The sequence below is a fragment of the Microchirus variegatus genome (genome assembly GCF_963457635.1).
Source record: "Microchirus variegatus genome assembly, chromosome: 13".
Taxonomy (NCBI): domain Eukaryota; kingdom Metazoa; phylum Chordata; class Actinopteri; order Pleuronectiformes; family Soleidae; genus Microchirus; species Microchirus variegatus.
In genome coordinates this window covers 27,891,809-27,918,711 of record NC_139814.1, presented here as the reverse complement: position 1 = coordinate 27,918,711, position 26,903 = coordinate 27,891,809, and the positions used below count along the sequence as shown (strand labels likewise).

General features: G+C 40.3%; 1 protein-coding gene across 1 annotated transcript in view; it reads right to left on the bottom strand.

Moving 5' to 3' along the window:
- col14a1b (collagen, type XIV, alpha 1b) overlaps positions 1–26,903 on the bottom strand; it is a gene marked incomplete at both ends in the record, with an annotated part of 60,385 nt that overhangs the window by 24,817 nt on the left and 8,665 nt on the right. The window contains 17 exon segments of the mRNA XM_083899639.1: positions 1,840–1,985; positions 2,328–2,372; positions 3,368–3,500; positions 4,007–4,146; positions 4,262–4,388; positions 5,266–5,405; positions 7,172–7,301; positions 7,452–7,597; positions 8,826–8,952; positions 9,963–10,129; positions 10,198–10,205; positions 10,207–10,369; positions 11,305–11,469; positions 11,563–11,682; positions 12,747–12,905; positions 21,091–21,177; positions 22,049–22,192. Of these exon segments, the coding sequence (XP_083755765.1) occupies positions 1,840–1,985; positions 2,328–2,372; positions 3,368–3,500; positions 4,007–4,146; positions 4,262–4,388; positions 5,266–5,405; positions 7,172–7,301; positions 7,452–7,597; positions 8,826–8,952; positions 9,963–10,129; positions 10,198–10,205; positions 10,207–10,369; positions 11,305–11,469; positions 11,563–11,682; positions 12,747–12,905; positions 21,091–21,177; positions 22,049–22,192 (2,147 nt within the window).

Sequence of the window (26,903 nt, the reverse complement as noted above, 5' to 3'; positions counted from 1 at the left end):
GTGTGTTGCTGCCTTTTTCATCAGACTGAGCTGGAATTGATTTGTCAAGGCTTGCAGCGTTGTTGTTTTTTTTACTTTCTTATTCAGGAAGTGAAGACGAGACTGAACACGCTCAGAATGCAAAGACACACACACACACACACACACACACACACACACACACACACACACACACACACACACTCATGAAGAATTTTAGAGTCTGACGCTTAGACTAAAGAGTGAAAGAGTCACAGTCGAGTGAACACATGAAAGTGTGAGTGAATCATTCTGATGCTCAAACTCAACCCTGTTAACTCGTTAAAATGTTCTAAAATGAGCACATGTGGGCGTGTCCAACAATACCATAACGATATCATTATCACCAAAGCAAGTTTCTACCAATTCTGATACCACGAACGCGAGTTTTTACTGATTACAATACCACAATCGCGAGTTTCTACCAAATGCGATACCACAAACGCAAGTTTGAACTGATTCCTACAGCACAATCGCGAGTTTCTACCAATCCCGATATTACAAACGCGAGTTTCTACCGATTTCCAAAACCACAAACACAAGTCTCTACCAATTCCTATACCATAATCACAAGTTTCTACCAAATGCAAAACCACAAATGCGAGTTTCTACCAATTTCGCTAGAATGAGAATCGACACAGACATTTTCTCAGGAATAAAAAAAAAAAAATCAGATTTTCACCGTTTCAAACACTGTTTTGAAAAATATGTTTGTTTGTTTGTTTTTTATCTCTACAAATAAATAAATATTACCTACAATAGCTTTAATCTCTCCATAATCCCAGCAGGGGGCGACATTTAATCACCCAGACGTGTAATCGCTGGTGCTGATCATCGTGATATTGATCCAGAATCATTGAGAAGAGATTGTTTTTTTGGTGATTATTTTGCCGAAAGGCATCGACGAGCGACAGGTGCATCATGGGAAGTCTCTGTTCTCTCAGCTCAGGCAGAGTTTTTGTGGCTCCGATGGAAAATTTAATGGAATCACAGTCGAGTTTTTCAGCTGAAATTTGATTTGAGTTTTTTGTTTGTTTTTTTGAAACAAAATGAGAGAGAGAGAGAGAGAGAGAGAGAGAGAGAGAGAGAGAGACAGTGACGGTGAAAAACCCTCAGGATCGACTGAGCTTCAATTTAAATTCAAATGACTGAGGAAACATAAATCCTGTTCCATCAAATCAGTAAAAATATTCAGGTTGTTGTTGTGGCTGAAAACTGAGGAAGATTAGTTTAAATTCAGTGGTTCACGAGCAGATTTGACCTCTGACCTCTGACCTCTGACCTCTATATATAAACAAACATTTTCACACACCTTTGTTTGAAAAAAATGTTGTAGAAATCATTTTCACCCACTGATCGTCATCAATAAATAAGACAAAGAAATAACGTTGTAAAAAACATGTTACTATGGTAACAAAACATGTTGTTTTAACGTTGAAAAAAATGTTGCTAAAGTTACAAAAAAAATGTTGCTAACATTACGAAATGTTTTTACAAAAATTGGGAGAAAAATATGTTACTAAAATTACGGAAAATGTTAGAAACATTACGAAAAGATTTTTCTAACATTACGAAAAAATATTTTACTAAAATTACAAAAAAAATGCTACTAACATTACGAAATGTTTTTTACTAACATTGCGAGAAAAATATGTCACTGACGATAATAAAAAATGTTACGAACATTACGAGAAACAAATGCTACTAACATTACGGAAAAAAGTTGCTAACATTACAATTTTTTTTTTACCGACATTACGATATAATGTTGCTAAAGCTCTGTATTTTCAAAAGCTGTCATTATTGAAGACGACGTCTCACCGTCTCCTCTGCTCGGTCTCCCTTAGCGCTGACGTAGCTCAGGCGATAATGTCGGACGTTCCTTGAGTCGGCCGGCTGCCACGACACACGCAGACTGTACGTGGTTTCATCGTCGATCTTCATGTTCCTCACACCGAAGCGAGCGGCTGGAGCACGAACCAGAGAAGAAGAAAAAACATCGTCAACGTGTCCGACAGATTTGACGATGATGACGATGAAGAAAAACAACCAGTAAATACTTTATATTGTTTATCAAATTATTATTTTCCACGTTTAAGAATGAGGAACTTTATATAAATTCACCCATTTTCTAAATTATATTAAATTGAATTCATTTTATTTTTTGTTAAATAATCAATTTCCTGTTGTGTTTGTCGTCTCTTCCTGCCAGAGTTTCAAAATAAAAGCCGTTACAAACACGGATTTGACCTTGACCTCCACAGACGGAAGCATCTGTGAGAGGGGGAGGAGCCAGGAAATAGCTTTACCTGATGTGGTCGTGGTCGTCGTGGCGACGGTCGTTAATCTTTCAACTGAAAATTGAAAATAGTTACAAAATCAAGTTGGAAACAAAATAACTAACGAGACAAGTGTTTTATCTTTAGCAAAAGTTAGCATAACAATCAAACATCATATTTGAGTAGAAGCTACAGTAGCGGCTCCTAGCTGCTAGTATTTGAGCTACATCAAACACCCATGCTACAGTGTTTAGCTACAGTAGCTGCTAACTTCAAACACACGCTACAGCATTGAGCTGCAGTAGCTACTAATATAATTAGCTACAACAGCTGCTACCATCAATCACACATGCTACAGTGTTTAGCTACATTAGCTGCTAACTTCAAACACACGCTACAGCATTTAGCTGCAGTAGCTACTAATATAATTAGCTACAACAGCTGCTACCATCAATCACACATGCTACAGTGTTTAGCTACATTAGCTGCTAACTTCAAACACACGCTACAGCATTTAGCTGCAGTAGCTACTAATATAATTAGCTACAACAGCTGCTACCATCAATCACACATGCTACAGTGTTTAGCTATATTAGCTGCTAACTTCAAACACACGCTACAGCATTTAGCTGCAGTAGCTACTTATATAATTAGCTACAACAGCTGCTAACATCAATCACACATGCCACAGTGTTTAGCTACAGTAGCTGCCAACATCAAAAACACATGCTACTGTGTTTAGCCACATCAGCTGCTAACGTCAAACACGCATGCTACAGTGTTTAGCTACATCAGCTGCTAACGTCAAACACACATGCTAACGTGTTTAGCTACATTAGCTGTTAACTACAAACACATGCTACAGCGTTTAGCTACAGTAGCTGCTAACATCATTAGCTACAGCAGCTGCTAACAACAAACACACATGCTACAGTGATTAGCTACAGTAGCTGCTTACATCAAACACAGAAGGCGCCCCCTTCTGTGGATTATAACTCACTACATTCCCCTCAAACATTCATTAAACCTGAGCAATTCACATTTAAAAGTGATTGTTTTGTCAAATTTACCGGTGGTTTCCATGACGATGGCCTCGTCGCTCTCCACCTCGTTAGCGTAGATGGCTGCGAGGAGGATTTCGTACTCTGTGGCTGAACTGAGTCCTTTTATCAGGTAAGTGTCGATGTTTCCATTCAGCAGAATCTGAGACAAACAACAACAAAACATCATCGTCATCATCATCATCGTCATCGTCAAAGTCCGTCAGACGTCACGTGACAAATGTTCACACTGACGTTTATCACATCATTTGCTAACATTAGGAAATGTTTTTGCTAACATTACGAGAAAAAATACGTTACTATGTTAATAACATTACGAGAAAATGTTACTAACGTCATCGTCATCAAAGTCCGTCAGACGTCACGTGACAAATGTTCACACTGACGTTTATCACATCAGACAAAATGTCAGGTCAAACTAAATAAATGTTACTAACATTACGAAAAAATATGCTACTAACATTACAAGGAAAAACTTGACGAACAATAGAAAATATTTTTGCGAACATAGCGAGAAAAACATGTTGCTAACATTTCAGAAAATGGTGCTAAATTATAAAAAAAATAACGTTTTTATGACATTACGAGAAAAACATGTTCTGACACACACACACACACACACACACACACACACACACACACACACACCTCCTCACTGTCTGCTCCGTCAGTGGACGTCCAGGTGAGTCTGTACTGAACCACATCAGTGGCCGGATGTTGCCATGACACCCTGAAGCTGTTGGTAGTGATGTCACTGGTCCTCATGTCCAGCGGGTCGGGCACAGTCTCTACACACACACACACACACACACACACACACACACACACACACTTATCGTCATGGTAACAGTGGAGTGGACATCCCGTGTCGCGAATGGACAGGAATCACTCGTCGGCTCCTACTTGTGGTGAAACTGTCCGTCACGGCATCGGCTTGTCCTTCGTCGTAGAGTGCGAAAACACCGAGCGTGTACTCTGTCAGTGACGTCAGGTTCCTTAGCAACCAGGTGGTCACACGGCCGACGTCCACCTGTGAACACACTCTGTTAGCATCGAGCTACAGCGTCACACACAGGTGAGACGGGGAGGCTCTGAACACAGAGAAAACACAGGAGCTGCTGGTCCTCTGCTGCCTCGTGTGGTCACTGAGTGAAGTCAAAACAAAGGATTTTCAAAAGCCGAATTCACTAAAATAAGACATTTGATGTGTTAGCGATAGCAGTGGATCAACAACTCCTGTGATAACGTTATCAAAAACACGTAACTATGGTAACAAAAACATTGGAAAAAAATGTTATTAATTTAAGAAAACACGCTACTAATTAGTACAAAATAACATGTTGCTAACATTAGGAGAACATTTTACCAACATTACCAAAAATGTTGCTAACATTACGATATGTTTTTACGAACATTACCAGAAAAATATGTGACTATGTGACTAACGTTACGAGACAATGTTGCTAACATTCCGCAATGATTTTACTAACATTGAGAGAAATATATGTTACTATGTTACTAACATTATGAAAAAGTGTTCCTAACATTACCAGAAAAATATGCTACAAACATTAGGAGAACATTACGAGAAAAATATGTTACTGACATTCCGGAAAAATGTTGCTAACATTACAAACATTTTTTGATTGAAAAAACAACATGTTGCTGAAGTTCTGTATTTTCAAAGGCCGTCATCACTGGATTAAAATGAGATTATTCAAGATGGCGATTTTCTCTATGGGCTTTGGTGTGGGAGAGTGAGTGGTTTACAAACTTCAGTTTCCTGTTGGAAAAGTCTGTTTAACAGTGAAGATAAAGACGTGATAGTGTTCTTAAATATATCGTAGACGTTAAACTGACCCCCGCCTGCTTCTCACATGAACTTTCCCTTTAAACCTCAGTCTCACCTCATTGGTCTGGACCCCGTTGGTCTTCACGTACATGATGCGGTAACCTTTGACCTTCCTGGAGGCGGAGTCCCAGGTGAGCTGGGCGGAGCTGTGGTGGACGTCTGAGAACCGCAAGTTCCTGGCCGGGGTCAACGGGACTGCGAAAACACAGAAACATAGAGAAAACCAGTGATTTTAGCTGCTGGTCCTCTGCTGCCTCGTGTGGTCACTTTGTGTCACTGAGTTAAGTCTAAAGTAAATATTTTAAAAGCTGAATTCACTAAAATCAGTCATTGTAAGTTAGTGATGGAGGCAGCAGTGGATCAACAACTCCTGTGAACTCCTGTGTGCTGTGATGTTAAAATCACTGGTTTACTCTATGGACTTTGGTGTGGGAGAGTGAGTGACTTTGGTGTGAGAGAGTGAGAGACTTTGGTGTGAGAGAGTGAGAGACTTTGGTGTGGGAGAGTGAGTGACTTTGGTGTGGGAGAGTGAGTGACTTTGGTGTGAGAGAGTGAGTGACTTTGGTGTGGGAGAGTGAGTGACTTTGGTGTGGGAAAGTGACTTTGGTGTGGGAGAGTGAGTGACTTTGGTGTGGGAGAGTGAGTGACTTTGGTGTGGGAGAGTGAGTGACTTTGGTGTGGGAGAGTGAGTGACTTTGGTGTGGGAGAGTGAGTGACTTTGGTGTGTGAGAGTGAGTGACTGGTGTGGGAGAGTGAGTGACTTTGGTGTATGAGAGTGAGTGACTTTGGTGTGGGAGAGTGAGTGACTTTGGTGTGTGAGAGTGAGTGACTTTGGTGTGAGAGAGTGAGTGACTTTGGTGTGAGAGAGTGAGTGACTTTGGTGTGAGAGAGTGAGTGACTTTGGTGTGGGAGAGTGAGTTTCCTGTTGTTAAAGACTGTCTAACAGTGAAGATAAAGACATGAATGTGTGATGTAAAGCGTCATTTGGCGGAAACTATTTTACCCCAAAAAATACATTTAGAGAACCCCCCCCCCCCCCCCACCAAAAAAACCCCCCATAAAACCTAAAACAGCCCCTGCGTCCTGATCAGACCTGCATTTAAAGGACAAACACGCATCATAAAGACATAAATATGTCCTGACTCAAAGCCACAGACCACAGACCTTAAAGCAGACTTCATAAAACAGTAATTAGTGAGCAGCTGGTGAATCTCATCCAGATTCTGGTCTTTGTAGACCGCTCACTCTCCCACACCAAAGTCCATAGAGAAAAGCAGTGATTTTAACATCACAGCACACAGGAGTTCATAGCAGTTGTTGATCCTCCTCCTGTGTGCTGTGATAAACACGTAACTACGGTAACAAAACATGTCTGCTAACTTTTTTTTTTTAGAAAACACAATACTAACTAGTACAAAATTACGTTACTAACATTACAAGAAAATGTTGCTTACAACATTACGAAATATTTTTACGAACATTCTGAAAAAATGTTGCTAACATTATGAAAAACATTTGCTCACATTAAGGAGAAAAATTACGAGAAATGAATATGTTACGAACATCACGGAAAAATGTTGCTAACATCACAAACATCTTTGAGTTGTTGATCCACTGCTGCCTCCGTCACTAACTTCACGTCTGATTTTAGTGAATTCGGCATTTTAAAATCTTCGTTCAGATTCCCCTACAGTGACACAAAGTGACCACACGAGGCAGCAGAGGACCAGCAGCTCCTGTGTCCCTGTGAGCTAAAACCACTGGTTTTCTCTATGGACTTTGGTGTGGGAGAGTGAGTGGTTTACAAACGTCAGTTTCCTGTTAAAGTCTTTTCCATACCATTACACACACCTGCCACCTGCTGACCTGGAGTGTTACTGCATCTCGTACATATTCAGATTTATTCGTTTTTTGTTTGCAGCGCACAGAGCAGTGACATCACAGTGTGGGCGGGGACTCACGTGTGGTCTGCTGACTGGTCATAGGGTCACTGGCCTCCTCGCCGTACATGGCGTACACCGTCACCGTGTACTCTGTGGCCGGAGTCAAACCCTCGAGCTCCACCTCGTTCACCGAGTCGTCCACCTTCACCTGCACACACACACACACACACGTTTATACAGCTCTCTGCCTGTAGGGGGCAGCAGTGATGATGGTGGCGAGCGTAACGAGGTCTGATGGTCGTCATGTGACATAACACACACACACACACACACACACACACACACACACGCTCCTCACCTCCTTCTCGTCCGCAGGGTCTCCCTCAGTCAACGGCGCGTACAGGATCATGTACCCAGAAGCCCCGGCGGCGATCTTCCAGCGAACCGTCATGGTGCTGTGAGTGATATCAAACAACTCCAGGTCGTTGACCGTGGGCAGGGCCACTGCAACACACACACACACACACACACACACACACACACACACACACACACACACACACACACACACACACACACAACATCACCGACTGACAAATAATGAGCTCATCTTCAAATACAGCATCAGGCTGGCTGCCAAATAATGAGCTCATCTTCAAATCCAGCATCAGGCTGGCTGCCAAATAATGAGCTATTCAATACATCTATCAATGGACCGACTGCCAAATAATGAACTTTAACAAAAATCCAGCATCAGGCTGGCTGCCAAATAATGAGCTATTCAATACATCTATCGATGGACTGACTGCTAAATAATGAGCTTTTCTAAAAACCCAGCATTAGACTGACTGCTAAATAATGAGCTTTTCAAAAACAAAAAAACAAAATCCAGCATCAGACTGACTGCTAAATAATGAGCTTTCCCAAAAAAAATCCAGCATCAGACTGACTGCTAAATAATGAGCTTTCCTAAAAAAAATCCAGCATCAGACTGACTGCTAAATAATGAGCTTTTCAAAAAAAAAAAGTCCAGCATCAGACTGGCTGCCAAATAATGAGCTTTTCTAAAAATCCAGCATCAGACTGACTGCTAAATAATGAGCTTTTCTCAAAAAAAAATCCAGCATCAGGCTGACTGCTAAATAATGAGCTTTTCTTAAAAAAAACAGAATCAGGCGGACTGCTAAATAATGAGCTTTTCTTAAAAAAATCCAGCATCAGGCTGACTGCTAAATAATGAGCTTTTCTTAAAAAAAACAGAATCAGGCTGACTGCTAAATAATGAGCTTTTCTAAAAATCCAGCATCAGGCTGACTATCCATAGCTAAACAAACGAATTGCTCAATAGTGAACTGTTCCATACATCCACCAAGAGAGAGAGAGAGCCAAATAGTGAGCTAACCTACACATCCATGGACAGAGCGAAGGCCAAAAACTATTTTTGCACAATTTTTCCAAACTTTAAGTTAAGATTTATTCATATATGTTGTTTTTTGTTTTTAGTCTTCATTTACCATTTAACATAAAAATCTAATTAAAATCATAAAAGGCTGTAAATGAAGTCATTATTCTCAAACTTTCTCTCTTGGTGATTTGAAGACTGCAGAACATCTTCACATTTTTAAAGATGAGCGTTTGCTTTGTTTTCATTTATACATTTTCTGTTGAACTTGATCATAAAGAAAGAAGCAAAAAAAAAAACAAACAGCAAAAGTCATGAACACAGACGTACATGTGGTGGCGCTCCCGCGCAGCGCCTCGCTGGCCGAGCTGCGGTACACGGCGAACACGGCCACCTGGTACTCGGTCAGAGAGTTGAGGTAATTCAGCTCCACGTTGTTTTCTGAGCCCTGAACCACCTGAAACACACACAACGGAAAGAACGTTCAAAAATAACTTTAATTAAAGGACGGACGCGTCGCCGACACCTCGTCGTGTTACAGGCGAAGACGAGAAGGCGGAATTTTAAAGTTCTTTTCCGAGCATTTCAATGTCAAGTTTGTCGGAGCGCTGAGGCCACGCCCCTTTTACGCAGAGAAAAAATCCTCCGTCTACATTTAATCGTTAACTTGTCTAGAACATGTGGACCAAGTTTGACGCAGCTAGCTCAAACGTGCTAGGACGAGTTAGTTCAAATGCTACAACTAGCACCGCTTGCTCCAATGCTACAAACATTTGAGTGTTGTTAGCATCTGAGAAAGCAGGGTTAGGGTTAGGGTCGCGTTCTAGTCCGACGGTGTCAACCTCTGACTCCTCAAACAGTGTTTGCTTGTCGTTAGCCTGCCGCCTGTGGCTAGCGTTAGCCACGTGGCTAACTTTCGGCCGGTTAGCTCACAGTCCACAGGAGAAAAATCCTCTGACAACTTTTAATCGTCAACTTGACTAAAACATGTGGACCGAATTTGACGCAGCTAGCTCAAAAAAGCTATAACTAGCTCCGATGCTACCAACACGCAAATGTTGGTAGCATCAGAGAGAGCCGTGACATGTCGCGTTCTAGTCCGATAGAGTCAACCTCTGACTCCTCAAACAGAGTTTGCTTGTCGTTAGCCGTGTGGCTAACTTTTGGTCAGTTAGCTCACGGTCTACAGCCGACTGTGTAAACACAGACAAAACTGATGGAAAATTTGTCGGAGCGCTAAGGCCACGCCTTTTTACGTAGAGAAAAATCCTCCGACGATTTTTAATCGTTAACTTGTCGAGAACACGTGGACCGAGTTTGACGCAGCTAGCGCAAAACGTGCTAGGACGAGTTAGGTCAAATGCTACTACTAGCACTGCTAGCGTTGGCAGCTGATGCTAGCAACATTTGCGCGTCTTACTATCCGTGCGGTTTTGACATCTGTGAGATTATTTCGTGTTCATGTACTTTTTCCTCGGGCTGTCCAGCGCTGGCCGGGTAGTAGACCACGCGGTACTTCTCCACCTGACCCGGCGCGTGGGTCCACTTCACGCGGAAACTGCGAGCCGTGATCTCGGAGGTCACCAGGTCGCGGGGCGGAGCCACAGAAGTGGGCGGGGCAGCGGGCGATCCACCTGGACGGGGAAGACAAACGCAGACGTGTGACCTGCCGATTTTCCTTCTTTTTCCATTTCAGCGTCACGTGCGCTAACCTTTGATCTGTCGGTCCAGATGTTCCACTCGCTCACACACCGTCTTCGTCAAACCCTCCACGATTTCGCTCATCACGCTGAAGTCGGCCACGTTGTAGACGTGCGTCTCCTCGGGAGGAGAAGCGATGGACTTTAGCTCGTACTCGTCGGCGTTCTTCACACCTGGACGAAGACAAGGTACAAGGTTTTTTATCATTTCAACGAGGCGAAGCTAAAGACACCAAAAACAATGATAATCACATCCTCGCTAACCAGATTTTAGATTTCCTCGCAGGCATTCATTCATTCACTCATTCATTCATTCATTCATTCACTCATTCATTCATTCATTCATTCACTCACTCATTCATTAATTCACTCATTAATTCTCTCATTCATTCATTCATTCATTCACTCATTCATTCATTCATTCATTTTCTCATTCATTAATTCTCTCGTTCATTCATTCATTCACTCATTCTCTCATTCATTAATTCTCTCATTCATTCATTAACTCATACATTCACTCATTCATTCATTCATTCACTCATTCATCCATTCACTCATTCACTCACTCATTCATTCACTCATACATTCACTCATTCACTCACTCAATCACTCATTAATTAATTAATTAATTCACTCATTAATTCACTCATGCATCCATTCACTCATTCATTCATTCACCCATTCACTCATTCATTCACTCATTAATTCATTCATTCACTCATTAAGAATTCATTCATTCACTCATGCATCCATTCACTCATTCATTCCCTCATCCATCCACTCATTCATCCATTCACTCATTCATTCATTCATTCACTCATTAAGAAATTCATTCATTCACTCATTTACTCATTCATCCATTCACTCACTCATTCACTCGTTCATTCATTCACTCATTCATTCACTCGTTCATTCATTCACTCATTCATTCACTCGTTCATTCACTCCTTCATTCATTCATTCACTCGTTCATTCATTCACTCATTCATTCACTCGTTCATTCACTCCTTCATTCATTCATTCACTCGTTCATTCATTCACTCATTCATTCATTCACGCCAACACACTATAAATAATCTACTTGTGAGGCTCATAGTGAACTCTTGTACCGATGGCAAACAGCTCTATCCCAGCGTTCCTCAGACTCTGAGCCGGTGGGATCACGTCGTCCTGGGATTTTCCGTCCGTGATGAGGATTCCTACTTTGGGAACGCCGGCTCTGGATCCGGACTCTGGTTTGAAACTGTTTTCCAGGATGAAGGTCAGAGCCAAACCTGGACAATGGGAGGACAGAGGGGACAGATTCAGGTGAGATGACTGATTGTTTCCTTGTGTCCTTGTGTCCTTGTGTCCTTGTGTCTCCGTACCAGTCAGAGTGTTTCCTCCTTTGTAGGGCAGATGTTTGACAGCGTCGATCACGGCCTCTTTGGTGCTGTGAGCGTTCAGATGCCACTCGATCCTCGGGTCTCCACTGTACTGAGCCAGACCTGCACACACACACACACACACACACACACACACACACACACACACACACACACACACACACACACACACACACACACACACACACACACACACACACACGCACATGCGCACACACACGCACACACACACACAAATACATGTCTTAAGCACATTTCCTTGTTGGGACCGGGCATAATGTCCTCACAACGAAAAATGTCCCCACTAAAAGGGTGTTTTCCTAGGGCCTGGTCCACACAAGCATAGAAAACAAGAGCACAAACACACACACGTCCTTACCACATTACCTTGTTGGGACTGGCAAAAATGTCCCCACAAGGAAAAATGTCCCCACTAAAAGGGTGTATTGCCAGGGGGTGGTCCACACAACCATAGATAGTCAAGAGCACAAACACACACACACACAAATACATGTCTTTACCACATTTCCTTGTTGGGACCGGGCATTATGTCCCCACAACGAAAAAATGTCCCCACTAAAAGGGTGTTGTCTTAGGGCCTGGTCCACACAAGCATAGAAAACAAGTGCACAAACACACACGTCCTTACCACATTACCTTGTTGGGACTGGCCAAAATGTCCCCACAAGGAAAAATGTCCCCACTAAAAGGGTGTATTGTCAGGGGGTGGTCCAAACAAGCATCGAAAGACAAGAACACAAACAAACACACACACACGTCTTTAACACATTACCTTGCTGGGACAGGGCAAAATGTCCCCACAAGGATGTGGTAAAGACGTGTGTGTGTGTGTGTGTGTATGTGTGATTCTATTCTTGTCTTTCCATGCTTGTGTGGACCACCCCCTGGCAATAAACCTTTTAAGTGGGGACATTTTTCCTTGTGGGGACATTATGCCCGGTCCCAACAAGGAAATGTGGTAAAGACGTGTGTGTGTGTCTGTGTGTGAGAGTTCTTGTCTTTCTATGCTTGTGTGGACCACCCCCTGGCAATACACCCTTTCAGTGGGGACATTTTTCCTTGTGGGGACATTATGCCCGGTAAATTAAAGAGTGCTGTGAACAGTAGGAGGCGCCGTAGACACACTGAAACCAAAGCGTCCTCACCGATCCGGGTCTTGTCGATCTCCACGGTGAAAGCCCGCACCAGGTTTTCCAGGAAGGTCCTGACCAGCCTGAAGTTGATGCGTCCGATGCTCCAGGATCCGTCGACCAGGATCACGATGTCTGCGACGGCGGCGCTCGAACACATGAAGCCGACTTCAGCTGCACACACACACACACACACACACACACACACACACACACACACACACACACACACAAACACACACACAGTCAGAGGCTGCAGGAAGACGACAGGAAGTAAAACGTGTTCGGAGACGAATCTGCGGCGTGAAAACATGGAGCATGTGATCAAGTCTGAGAGTGTTTTATTATCTGTTATTAAACCCTGGAGGACATGAGTGTGTGTGTGTGTGTGTGTGAGACACTGTGAGTGTGTGTGAGACTAAAATCTGTTTTGACACACCACTCACTCTCTCACACCAAAGTCACTCACTCTCCCACACCAAAGTCACTCACTCTCCCACTACCAAAGTCACTCACTCTCTCACACCAAAGTCACTCACTCTCCCACTACCAAAGTCACTCACTCTCCCACACCAAAGTCACTCACTCTCCCACTACCAAAGTCACTCACTCTCCCACACCAAAGTCACTCACTCTCCCACTACCAAAGTCACTCACTCTCTCACACCAAAGTCACTCACTCTCCCACACCAAAGTCACTCACTCTCCCACTACCAAAGTCACTCACTCTCTCACACCAAAGTCACTCACTCTCCCACTACCAAAGTCACTTACTCTCCCACACCAAAGTCACTCACTCTCCCACTACCAAAGTCACTCACTCTCCCACACCAAAGTCACTCACTCTCCCACTACCAAAGTCACTCACTCTCCCACACCAAAGTCACTCTCTCCCACTACCAAAGTCACTCACTCTCCCACACCAAAGTCAATCACTCTCTCAGACCAACGTCACTCACTCTCCCACACCAAAGTCACTCACTCTCTCAGACCAAAGTCACTCACTCTCTCCCACACCAAAGTCACTCACTCTCCCACACCAAAGTCACTCACTCTCCCACACCAAAGTCACTCACTCTCCCACACCAAAGTCACTCACTCTCCCACACCAAAGTCCATAGAGTAAACCAGTGATTTTAACATCACAGCACACAGGAGTTCACAGGAGTTGTTGATCCACTGCTGCCTCCATCACTAACTTACAATGACTGATTTTAGTGAATTCAGCTTTTAAAAATCCATCGTTCAGATTTACCTCAGTGACACAAAGTGACCACACGAGGCAGCAGAGGACCAGCAGCTCCTGTGTCCCTGTGAGCTAAAACCAATTTTCTCTAGGGGCTTTGGTGTGGGAGAGTGAGTGGTTTACAAAGTCTGTCTAACAGTGAAATAAAGACATGATCATGTGACGTAGACGTCGTAGACTTAAAATGAAGTAGATTTTTTAACTTGAGTCTTTGACTCTGATCATGTGACGACTTCACTGTATACGAGCAGCCGCTGGCATCACATCACTGATCCTCATGTATAAGAGAATATTTCCTTCAGGTTACAGCATGTTGTCAGGGTGTGTGTGTGTGTGTGTGTGTGTGTGTGTGTGTGTGTGTGTGTGTGTGTGTGTGTGTGTGTGTGTGTGAGACCATCCTTCAGCAGCGTTTCATTCATCATTGACAGGAACAGAGAAGTGTATCACACTCCTTACAAGTCTCTACAGTGTCGGAATTCAAAAACCTCCTGCTGCTCTATCACTCTTTACCACTTCAGTGGGCATGCACACACACACACGCACGCACACGCACGCACACACACACACGCACACGCGCACACACACACGCGCACACACACACACACACAGTTGTGAGCTCCACATTCATGCTCCAAACGAACACTGAGCGTACCACAGAAGACATCGTGAATCAGGAAAAAAGAAAAAGACAGGAAACCTGCACCAAAGTCACTCACGCTCTCACACCAAAGTCACTCACTCTCTCACACCAAAGTCACTCACTCTCCCACACCAAAGTCACTCACTCTCTCACACCAAAGTCACTCACTCTCCCACACCAAAGTCACTCACTCTCTCACACCAAAGTCACTCACTCTCCCACACCAAAGTCACTCACTCTCTCACACCAAAGTCACTCACTCTCTCACACCAAAGTCACTCACTCTCTCACACCAAAGTCACTCACTCTCCCACACCAAAGTCACTCACTCTCCCACACCAAAGTCACTCACTCTCCCACACCAAAGTCACTCACTCTCTCACACCAAAGTCACTCACTCTCCCACACCAAAGTCACTCACTCTCCCACACCAAAGTCACTCACTCTCTCACACCAAAGTCACTCACTCTCCCACACCAAAGTCACTCACTCTCCCACACCAAAGTCACTCACTCTCTCACACCAAAGTCACTCACTCTCCTCACACCAAAGTCCCATCGTGACAAACGTGTTTACGGAACTCACAAAAACCCTTTTTTCGTAAAGTTCTCAGACAAAAAACGCAGTAAAACAGATGAGAATAAAGAACTGAATAAATTTCCGCTAACGTTACAAAGAGGATTAAAAAAACACGTTACTACCTTTAGAAAATACTGAAAAGACGTTACAAAGACAAACGCTACAAAAATACTTGTAACTCACATCGCGACAAACGTGTTTACGGAACTCACAAAAACACATTTTTCGTAACGTTTAAGGTTTAACGTAAAGTTTTCAAACAAAAAACGCGATAAAACACAGGTTAATACCAAAAAAAATGCTATTTACAAAAAACAAGCTGACGTTACGAGAAACACGGTGAGGACGAACGATACAAAAAAAACGTGTTACAAAACAGTTTTTCGTAAAGTTCGGTTAAATATAATGTAAAGTTACTAAAGTCGCTAATGTTTCGAACAGAAAACGCGATAAAACAGGTGAGAACAAAGGAATGTTTCTCATGACAAAAATATATTATATATTTAAAAAATATATAAAATATATATAGTGTATTTTATTATAACGTTGCAAAGACGATAAAAAAAAACACGTAACTACCTTTAGAAAATACTACAAAGATACAAAAAAAACATGTAACTCACATCGTGAAACACTGACGTGTTTTTTTACGAAACCTACAAAACAAACTTCTGATGTTTCGAGGAACGCGGTGAAGACTTTAAGGAAACAAAGTTACTGACGATAAAATAAAATATAGCTTAGGAAAAAAGAAATGTTTAACGATTAAAGTGACGCAGAAGAATCACGGGGAAAAGAGCGCCTCCTGCAGGAGGAGGCTGATAATCCACCGTGTTCCTCGAATCCTCACGACACCATCGTCCATCATATAAAAACCATTAAGAAGGGACTCCGCCCCCTCTGACTACAGGACGTGTTGGGGGGGCGGAGTCACAGCGAGACTATCTCACCTGAGGCGTCAGCGTGACAGATTTACCTGACACGTCGGGGGGGGGGGGGGGGTCACAAGGTCATGGGGTCACGGCTGCCACGGCGACGGAAAACGCTCGCGGTCGTCGTCGTGGCAGCTTTAACAGCACAGGTGGTTTCACTGCACCTGCAGTTAAATCCTCACTGCAGGTCCATAATCTACTCAGAATTCCATAATCTACTTCACTTAGAATTCCATAATCTACATATAATTCCATAATATATTTAGAATTTCATAATCTACAGAAAAGTTCAGCTCCGTGAAAATAAATAAAATAATAATAATTAAATAAAAAATAACTCACAGGTGAAGTTTGAGGTGACAACGAAACCTGCGCCGCTGTTTTTCACGGCGACAACGACGAGTTTTCACAGGAACACACTGTGTGTGTGTGTGTGTGTGTGTGTGTGTATGTGTGTGTGTGTGTGTGTGTGTGTGTGTGTGTGTGTGTGTGTGTGTGTTACTTTAGATTTATTCAAATATCACGTGAATAAAATGTTTTCATTCGTCTCTGGTTTATTTAATCAAAATAAGACAATGTGTCACAGAAACAGCCGTCGAAGGTTATATTAAGGTTATATTAAGGTTATATTTAAATATTGTGTCAAAGAAACAACTGAACTAAACTAACTACATGTCAGTTGGACCCTACACCAGCTAGACTCCTTAGAGACGCTCTACCCACTGTGTGAAACACAGGGGGGTCTGGGGGGGTTAGACCCCTGATTAACACTCGAGAGCCCCTGAAAGCCTCAAAGGCAAAATTTGAGGGGGGTCGAAACTGGACGATTAATTGAATTCTATTCATGATTTGATTTTGGCTTCTCACGAACATAAAAACATTATAATCGAAGAAAAATTATTTATGCGCCCCATGACGCGGCAGTGTTACGTGTGTGGAAAAAAAATAATTAAATTTTTTATATTTATATATATTTTATAGTCGAGATCTTGAGTTTCCAAAAAATGATGGAAAAAAAGATTAAAAAAAAACAAAAAACTTTTTCATATTTTTTTGGGAACTCGAGATCTTGACTTTGAAACTCGAGATTCCAAAAAAAAATAAATTTTGTCATTTTTTTTTTTCCTCATGTCACCTCGGGAGCTCCGTCATTTCTGGCTGTTCTTTTAAATTATATTTAAAGTTCAATTTTGGTGATTCAATAAATACTTTGAAATCGATGAATATCGTGTCTATTAATCATGATTTCAATATCAGTCAAAAATAATTGTGACTAATATTTTTGCCATAATCGTCCAGTCCTAATTTAAACATGTTACAGTGTCATTGAAAAACATGTTTTTTTTTCTAATTTCAGTTTTACATAAACGATCTACATACATAAGACACTTTGCATGTTTTCTTATCCTTTATAACCAGACAAAATGTAAATTATTTTAATTGTAATTTTGCAAATAGCGCTGTAGAAAAGGCCACACAAGCCTGACAGACATCTGACAGGAAAAATAGCGTGGCACTTGTGGTGAAACAGTATTGCTCAACAAATGGGAGATGGGATACGATAGATCATTGGTTCTCAAAGTGCGGCCTGGGGGCCAATGTCGGCCCGCAGGAACATTTCTGGCGGCCCCGCAATGAATTACAGTTGATAGTTTTAATCCAGGAGCTACTAAGCTTGTTACATGTTTATTGGACATTACTGGATACAGACCAATAAGTGTAAACTGTACAACTGTATTTACTATGTCATCAAATTTTGGACGACATAGTGACACAGTATAGTATGATGTTTTTGTCAAATTTTGGCATTTAAATTTTTTCCCAAAAATGTGGGACAGCATATATGTCATTTTTGTCAAAATTTTGGACCAAAATTTTTTTTGAGAAAAAATGTCAAATTTGGGACGACATAGTATTGTACAACGTTTTTGTCAAATTTTGGACCAAAAACTGTTTTCCCCAAAAAATTGTAAAATTTTGAACGACATAGTATAGTATGACATTTTTGTCAAATTTTGGCATTTAAATTTTTTCCCAAAAATGTGGGACGGCATATATGTAATTTTTGTCAAATTTTGGACCAAATTTTTTTTGGGAAAAAAAAATATTCAAATTTGGGACGACAGTTTTGTACAATGTTTTTGTCAAATTTTGGACCAAAAACTGTTTTCCCAAAAAAAATTAAAAATTTGAACGACATAGTATAGTATGACGTTTTTGTAAAATTTTGGACGAAAAAAAAAAAAAAAAAAAAAAAAAAAAAAGTCACATTTTGGACGACGTAGTACAGTATGTCGGTTTTGTCAAATTTTGGACGCCATAGTTATTACAAATAAGATGTATTTCAGTTTTTTTTCTTTTTTTTCCCTTTGGCGGCCCTCAGTCCAATGTTGGGTTCCTAAATTGACCCTCAGGTATCAAAACTTTGAGAACCCCTGCGATAGATCATGAGATCCTGCTACATAGACTAGAACAAGACGTTGGGATTAGAGGATCTGGTTCTGGTTCAAGTCCTGTTTATCGGACAGATTTCAGTTTGTTAGTGTAAAAGAGGAATCCTCCATATTCACTAAGGTTAACTATGGAGTTCCTCAGGGTTCTGTGCTCGGACCTATTCTTTTTACCCTGTACATGCTGCCATTAGGCAACATTATCAGGAAACACAACATAGATTTTCATTGTTATGCAGACGACACTCAGTTATATGTATCTGTACGACCGGACGACCCAAACCCATCTGTTAAACTCCAGAATTGTCTCATAGACTTACAGACGTGGACGACTCGGAACTTTCTGATGCTTAACACAGAAAAAGCTGAGGTTACGTGAATGTGAAATAACACTGATAAAAAAAACTGGTTAGAATAAAGAAAAATCACTCAAAATACAAAAAAAACTTTTCTTCAGTAACGTTACAATGACGATAAAAAAAAACATGTTACTATAACTAGCATTGTAACTAGCATTGTGACAAACGTGTTTTTCCAAAAACCTTAAAAAACAACATTATGAAAAACACGGTGAGGACTTTGCGGAAAAGATGCTAACGTTAAATGAAAATCTTAGCTAATGTTCCCAACAAAAAATGCATTAAAAAACACGTTACTACCATTAAATTAAAATACGCGTAACTAGCATTGCAACAAAGAGGGAGGAGCCATTAGTCTGTCTCTAAGGGGGGGGCGGAGTCTGAACAAACCCCCCCCCAAACAAAAATAACACGGCGTTAAAAGAAACTGCAAAACTTTCAAAGTTTCAAAATGGAAGTGAAGTCTTTAAGACTTAGCGTAGCCTAGCGTCGGTGAGCGTAACCATGGCGACGGCGAGGTTCCGCTGCAGGCGCTTCGCCGCAGCTGCTCCACGCTGATTTATCGTCGGTGTGCGATTCTCTCACCTTTGCTTGACCCCGACTTCACTGCTGATGCCTGTCAGGACGCTATGTTCAGGAATGTGGGAACACGTGCACGCCCACACACACACGTGCACGCCCACACACACACGTGCACGCCCACAGTTTCCAGGCTGCACAGGTGAGTTTATGACGACGATGATGTCACCACAGAGTCGAGGGTAATTCAGCTGAACTCTTACCCTGGAGTCAGTGAGATGACTAACCTTAACTAGTCAGTGACTAACCTTAACTAGTCAGTGACTTAGGTCCTAATCCCTCCCCTAACCCTACATTTTTACCCTAACCCTACGACCCTTACCTACGTTCTCGTGTAGCTTGGACCAAGATTTTCTCCTTAAAATCAACCCTCAAAACGTATTGAGCTCTTGTGAGGGCTTAAAAAGAAGTGGACGATGAAATTACCCATGATGCTGTGCGACTTCAGCGAGCCGGCTGATATTTTTCAACAAAGATGGCGGCCACATCTGCCCGAGGAACATTTTTGTTGTGATACACTTTCGCAAATAAGCGCGTTACGATGTGGAATTGTGTTGGAATACGTCGGTTTGATAAACATCCAAAGGACCGTTGAGCTTTGAACACTAATGTCAGAAAATAAGTGACCATTTATGAAAGCAGCTAGCTAACGAGCTAGCTAGCGGCTATTTGCCGAGTGCTTTGAGAGCGTTTGTCCGTCATGTAGAGCTGCATCACGGGCAAACGCTCTCGAAGCACTCGGTAAACAGCTGCTAGCTAGCTCTGCTACATGTGTGTAGTTTTGTCAGTGTGTAGTTTTGTCAGTGTGTGGATGTGTGTACCGACGTTCACGTGAACACAAATACTCTGGATTTGTCAGATTTCAATCACATTCATTATTTAGAGTTTTCCCTGAATGTAAACAGTGTCACGCTCCAGCCGTAGAATTGTCAACATGTGACGTAGGTTAGCACGTTCGTTACGTTCACTGCGCTTATTTGCATAAAGCGTTGTCCCGATACCACTTCCCTCAACGAGGGGAATTTATGGTTTGTTTTTCCTGTGGTGAAGAATGTGTCGATTTAGACGAACAAACAAACAGAGTCGATCTCACTCTGGTTTCCGACGCCGTCATTTAGGTTTGAGGCTTTTTTTAACGTCCGACCGCGACATCACTCACGTCCTCGTGTCCTCGTGTCCTCACATCACACACGGACACGTGTCACGCTTTCAAAAACTTTATTTCACTTTTATGTTTCATGGCACAGTTTCCTTCGTTCCTCTTCATTTTCCTCTCTTCTCGTTCATTTCCTCTCGTCTGGATTCTCTGGTTTTTATTTCCTCTTCTTCTTTTGTCTCGTTGATAACGTCAGGTCGATCACACCAGGTGATGAACAAACGCTTCTTCTTCTTCAGTCGCTTCAAAGATCCGTTCAGAGGGCTTTTATTGTGAAAGGTCTCCTCGGTCGTTTCCTTGACTTTCAAAGATTTAAAAAAAAAATTTTTCCCTCGGGCGTTTGTTCGTACCGATCTTTCTTTTCCCCGCGTCGGACTTTCTCGTCGCTTGCTCCGCCTCCTGTCGAACGGGATCTTACCTTCCGTGATCTCGTTGTTTTCCGTCTCCGTGGCGTCGCCATCTTGTCTCCTCTGCGGCTGAACCACCTCGACGCCTGAACGCTGAGCTGGAAGAAGAAGAAGAAGAAGAAGAAGAAGAAAACGTCCAGATTATTGTTTATTCTTATGGAATTTAAGATCCTTCACCTTCGATCACCTCAGTTTAAACAGATGTGTGTGTTTGTCCAAGTGAACGTGAGACAAAATTTTACTGAACGAATTCTGAACGATTCCAAACGAACATTTGTGACAGGATTTAAGTGAATAAATCAAATTCATAAAACCACCATGAAGTTTGGCCGTAAACATGCAACGAGTGAGTCCAGGTGAACGTTTGGTGGATCAGGTGGTTTTAAAATTGTGCGTTTTATTGAATGAACTGAATACAAGTGAACGTTTGAGTCTAAATTTGACAAACTAATTCATTCCAAATGAACATTTCTGACATCAGTGAACGGACTAAATCAAATCCATAAAAGCAACGAGATAAACGTGCAACGAGCGAGTCCAGGTGAACGTTTGAGCCAAAATGTGTGGTTTTAAAATTGTGAGTTCTATTGACTGAACTGAATACAAGTGAACGTTTGAGTCTAAATTTGACAAACTAATTCATTCCAAATGAACTGACATCAGTTAAAGGACTAAATCAAATCCATAAAAGCAACGAGATAAACATTAAACGAGCGAGTCCAGGTGAACGTTTCCGCTAAATTTGAAATAATTTATCGTGAGTTGGTTTTAAGATCGTGCATCGACGCACACTCCGAGTACAAGTGAACGTCTCTACGTCGCAAATCTGAAAAAAATGATCCAAATGAACGTTGTTTTTTTTTCACTTAAGTTCGTAAGGATGGCCTGGTGGCGGTTGTGTGGTATTGCAGTCACACATTTATTTGACCTCTGATGTTCCCAGGTGTGAAGTGGGCGGAGTTTTCCTACCTTCGTGTTTGGCCAGCAGAGGTTTGCTCTCTCGTCCTCCTCCGACTGCGATGATCTGAAAGTCGTATTGTTTTGACGAGTCAAAGTCGGAGATGATGAGCTTGGCTTCCTCCTTTGACACGTGAACTTCCTCCTGATCGCCACCTGTTGACCAAAAACACAACAACAACAAAAACACGGTCAGGATTTCAGCAGAGTTCAAACATCGCAAAAACAAGCGAACGGAACAAACGTCAATAAAAGTTCTGTCGTCGGCCAAAAGAATGATGAGAATTTGACTTTTTTACTGTGAGCAGAAGACGAGCGAAGGACGAGAGAGTGAAGGAGACAAATGAAGAGAAGACGGAGGACAAGACAAGACAAGACAAGACAAGACAAGATAAGAAGATGAATGAAGTGAAGAGACGAAGGACAAACAGAAGGAAACATGTCCAACAGTTAAAGTCCACAAACTGTCACTCAAGAGACGTCTGTGTGTCTTCTGTCTGTGTTGTTTTACACAAACAGAAACTCGGTCTTTTATTTTGAAAACTACACAGTGTTATTTTAGTGTGGACAAACAAACTGAGTCTATTATTTTGAAAACTACACAGTGTTGTTTTAGTGTGGACAAACAGAAACTCAGTCTTTTATTTTGAAAACTACACAGTGTTGTTTTAGTGTGGACAAACAAACTGAGTCTATTATTTTGAAAACTACACAGTGTTGTTTTAGTGTGGACAAACAGAAACTCAGTCTTTTATTTTGAAAACTACACAGTGTTATTTTAGTGTGGACAAACAGAAACTCGGTCTTTTATTTTGAAAACTACACAGTGTTATTTTAGTGTGGACAAACAGAAACTCAGTCTTTTATTTTGAAAACTACACAGTGTTATTTTAGTGTGGACAAACAGAAACTCAGTCTTTTATTTTGAAAACTACACAGTGTTATTTTAGTGTGGACAAACAGAAACTCAGTCTTTTATTTTGAAAACTACACAGTGTTATTTTAGTGTGGACAAACAAACTGAGTCTATTATTTTGAAAACTACACAGTGTTATTTTAGTGTGGACAAACAAACTGAGTCTATTATTTTGAAAACTGCACAGTGTTGTTTTAGTGTGGACAAACAGAAACTCAGTCTTTTATTTTGATAACTACACAGTGTTATTTTAGTGTGGACAAACAGAAACTGAGTCTATTATTTTGAAAACTACACAGTGTTATTTTAGTGTGGACAAACAGAAACTCAGTCTTTTATTTTGAAAACTACACAGTGTTGTTTTAGTGTGGACAAACAGAAACTCAGTCTTTTATTTTGATAACTACACAGTGTTATTTTAGTGTGGACAAACAGAAACTCAGTCTTTTATTTTGAAAACTACACAGTGTTATTTTAGTGTGGACAAACAGAAACTCAGTCTTTTATTTTGAAAACTACACAGTGTTATTTTAGTGTGGACAAACAGAAACTCAGTCTTTTATTTTGAAAACTACACAGTGTTGTTTTAGTGTGGACAAACAGAAACTCAGTCTTTTATTTTGATAACTACACAGTGTTATTTTAGTGTGGACAAACAGAAACTCAGTCTTTTATTTTGAAAACTACACAGTGTTATTTTAGTGTGGACAAACAGAAACTCAGTCTTTTATTTTGAAAACTACACAGTGTTATTTTAGTGTGGACAAACAGAAACTCAGTCTTTTATTTTGAAAACTACACAGTGTTATTTTAGTGTGGACAAACAAACTGAGTCTATTATTTTGAAAACTACACAGTGTTATTTTAGTGTGGACAAACAAACTGAGTCTATTATTTTGAAAACTACACAGTGTTGTTTTAGTGTGGACAAACAGAAACTCGGTCTTTTATTTTGAAAACTACACAGTGTTATTTTAGTGTGGACAAACAGAAACTCAGTCTTTTATTTTGAAAACTACACAGTGTTATTTTAGTGTGGACAAACAGAAACTCAGTCTTTTATTTTGAAAACTACACAGTGTTATTTTAGTGTGGACAAACAAACTGAGTCTATTATTTTGAAAACTACACAGTGTTATTTTAGTGTGGACAAACAGAAACTCAGTCTTTTATTTTGAAAACTACACAGTGTTGTTTTAGTGTGGACAAACAGAAACTCAGTCTTTTATTTTGATAACTACACAGTGTTATTTTAGTGTGGACAAACAGAAACTGAGTCTATTATTTTGAAAACTACACAGTGTTATTTTAGTGTGGACAAACAGAAACTCAGTCTTTTATTTTGAAAACTACACAGTGTTGTTTTAGTGTGGACAAACAGAAACTCAGTCTTTTATTTTGATAACTACACAGTGTTATTTTAGTGTGGACAAACAGAAACTCAGTCTTTTATTTTGAAAACTACACAGTGTTATTTTAGTGTGGACAAACAGAAACTCAGTCTTTTATTTTGAAAACTACACAGTGTTATTTTAGTGTGGACAAACAGAAACTCAGTCTTTTATTTTGAAAACTACACAGTGTTATTTTAGTGTGGACAAACAAACTGAGTCTATTATTTTGAAAACTACACAGTGTTATTTTAGTGTGGACAAACAAACTGAGTCTATTATTTTGAAAACTACACAGTGTTGTTTTAGTGTGGACAAACAGAAACTCAGTCTTTTATTTTGAAAACTACACAGTGTTATTTTAGTGTGGACAAACAAACTGAGTCTATTATTTTGATAACTACACAGTGTTGTTTTAGTGTGGACAAACAGAAACTCAGTCTTTTATTTTGAAAACTACACAGTGTTATTTTAGTGTGGACAAACAAACTGAGTCTATTATTTTGAAAACTACACAGTGTTGTTTTAGTGTGGACAAACAGAAACTCAGTCTTTTATTTTGAAAACTACACAGTGTTGTTTTAGTGTGGACAAACAGAAACTCAGTCTTTTATTTTGATAACTACACAGTGTTATTTTAGTGTGGACAAACAGAAACTCAGTCTTTTATTTTGAAAACTACACAGTGTTATTTTAGTGTGGACAAACAGAAACTCAGTCTTTTATTTTGAAAACTACACAGTGTTATTTTAGTGTGGACAAACAGAAACTCAGTCTTTTATTTTGAAAACTACACAGTGTTATTTTAGTGTGGACAAACAAACTGAGTCTATTATTTTGAAAACTACACAGTGTTATTTTAGTGTGGACAAACAAACTGAGTCTATTATTTTGAAAACTACACAGTGTTGTTTTAGTGTGGACAAACAGAAACTCGGTCTTTTATTTTGAAAACTACACAGTGTTATTTTAGTGTGGACAAACAGAAACTCAGTCTTTTATTTTGAAAACTACACAGTGTTATATTAGTGTGGACAAACAGAAACTCAGTCTTTTATTTTGAAAACTACACAGTGTTATTTTAGTGTGGACAAACAGAAACTCAGTCTTTTATTTTGAAAACTACACAGTGTTATTTTAGTGTGGACAAACAAACTGAGTCTATTATTTTGAAAACTACACAGTGTTATTTTAGTGTGGACAAACAGAAACTCAGTCTTTTATTTTGAAAACTACACAGTGTTGTTTTAGTGTGGACAAACAGAAACTCAGTCTTTTATTTTGATAACTACACAGTGTTATTTTAGTGTGGACAAACAGAAACTGAGTCTATTATTTTGAAAACTACACAGTGTTATTTTAGTGTGGACAAACAGAAACTCAGTCTTTTATTTTGAAAACTACACAGTGTTGTTTTAGTGTGGACAAACAGAAACTCAGTCTTTTATTTTGATAACTACACAGTGTTATTTTAGTGTGGACAAACAGAAACTCAGTCTTTTATTTTGAAAACTACACAGTGTTATTTTAGTGTGGACAAACAGAAACTCAGTCTTTTATTTTGAAAACTACACAGTGTTATTTTAGTGTGGACAAACAGAAACTCAGTCTTTTATTTTGAAAACTACACAGTGTTATTTTAGTGTGGACAAACAGAAACTCAGTCTTTTATTTTGAAAACTACACAGTGTTATTTTAGTGTGGACAAACAAACTGAGTCTATTATTTTGAAAACTACACAGTGTTATTTTAGTGTGGACAAACAAACTGAGTCTATTATTTTGAAAACTACACAGTGTTGTTTTAGTGTGGACAAACAGAAACTCAGTCTTTTATTTTGAAAACTACACAGTGTTATTTTAGTGTGGACAAACAAACTGAGTCTATTATTTTGATAACTACACAGTGTTGTTTTAGTGTGGACAAACAGAAACTCAGTCTTTTATTTTGAAAACTACACAGTGTTATTTTAGTGTGGACAAACAAACTGAGTCTATTATTTTGAAAACTACACAGTGTTGTTTTAGTGTGGACAAACAGAAACTCAGTCTTTTATTTTGAAAACTACACAGTGTTGTTTTAGTGTGGACAAACAGAAACTCAGTCTTTTATTTTGATAACTACACAGTGTTATTTTAGTGTGGACAAACAGAAACTCAGTCTTTTATTTTGAAAACTACACAGTGTTATTTTAGTGTGGACAAACAGAAACTCAGTCTTTTATTTTGAAAACTACACAGTGTTATTTTAGTGTGGACAAACAGAAACTCAGTCTTTTATTTTGAAAACTACACAGTGTTATTTTAGTGTGGACAAACAAACTGAGTCTATTATTTTGAAAACTACACAGTGTTATTTTAGTGTGGACAAACAAACTGAGTCTATTATTTTGAAAACTACACAGTGTTGTTTTAGTGTGGACAAACAGAAACTCGGTCTTTTATTTTGAAAACTACACAGTGTTATTTTAGTGTGGACAAACAGAAACTCAGTCTTTTATTTTGAAAACTACACAGTGTTATTTTAGTGTGGACAAACAGAAACTCAGTCTTTTATTTTG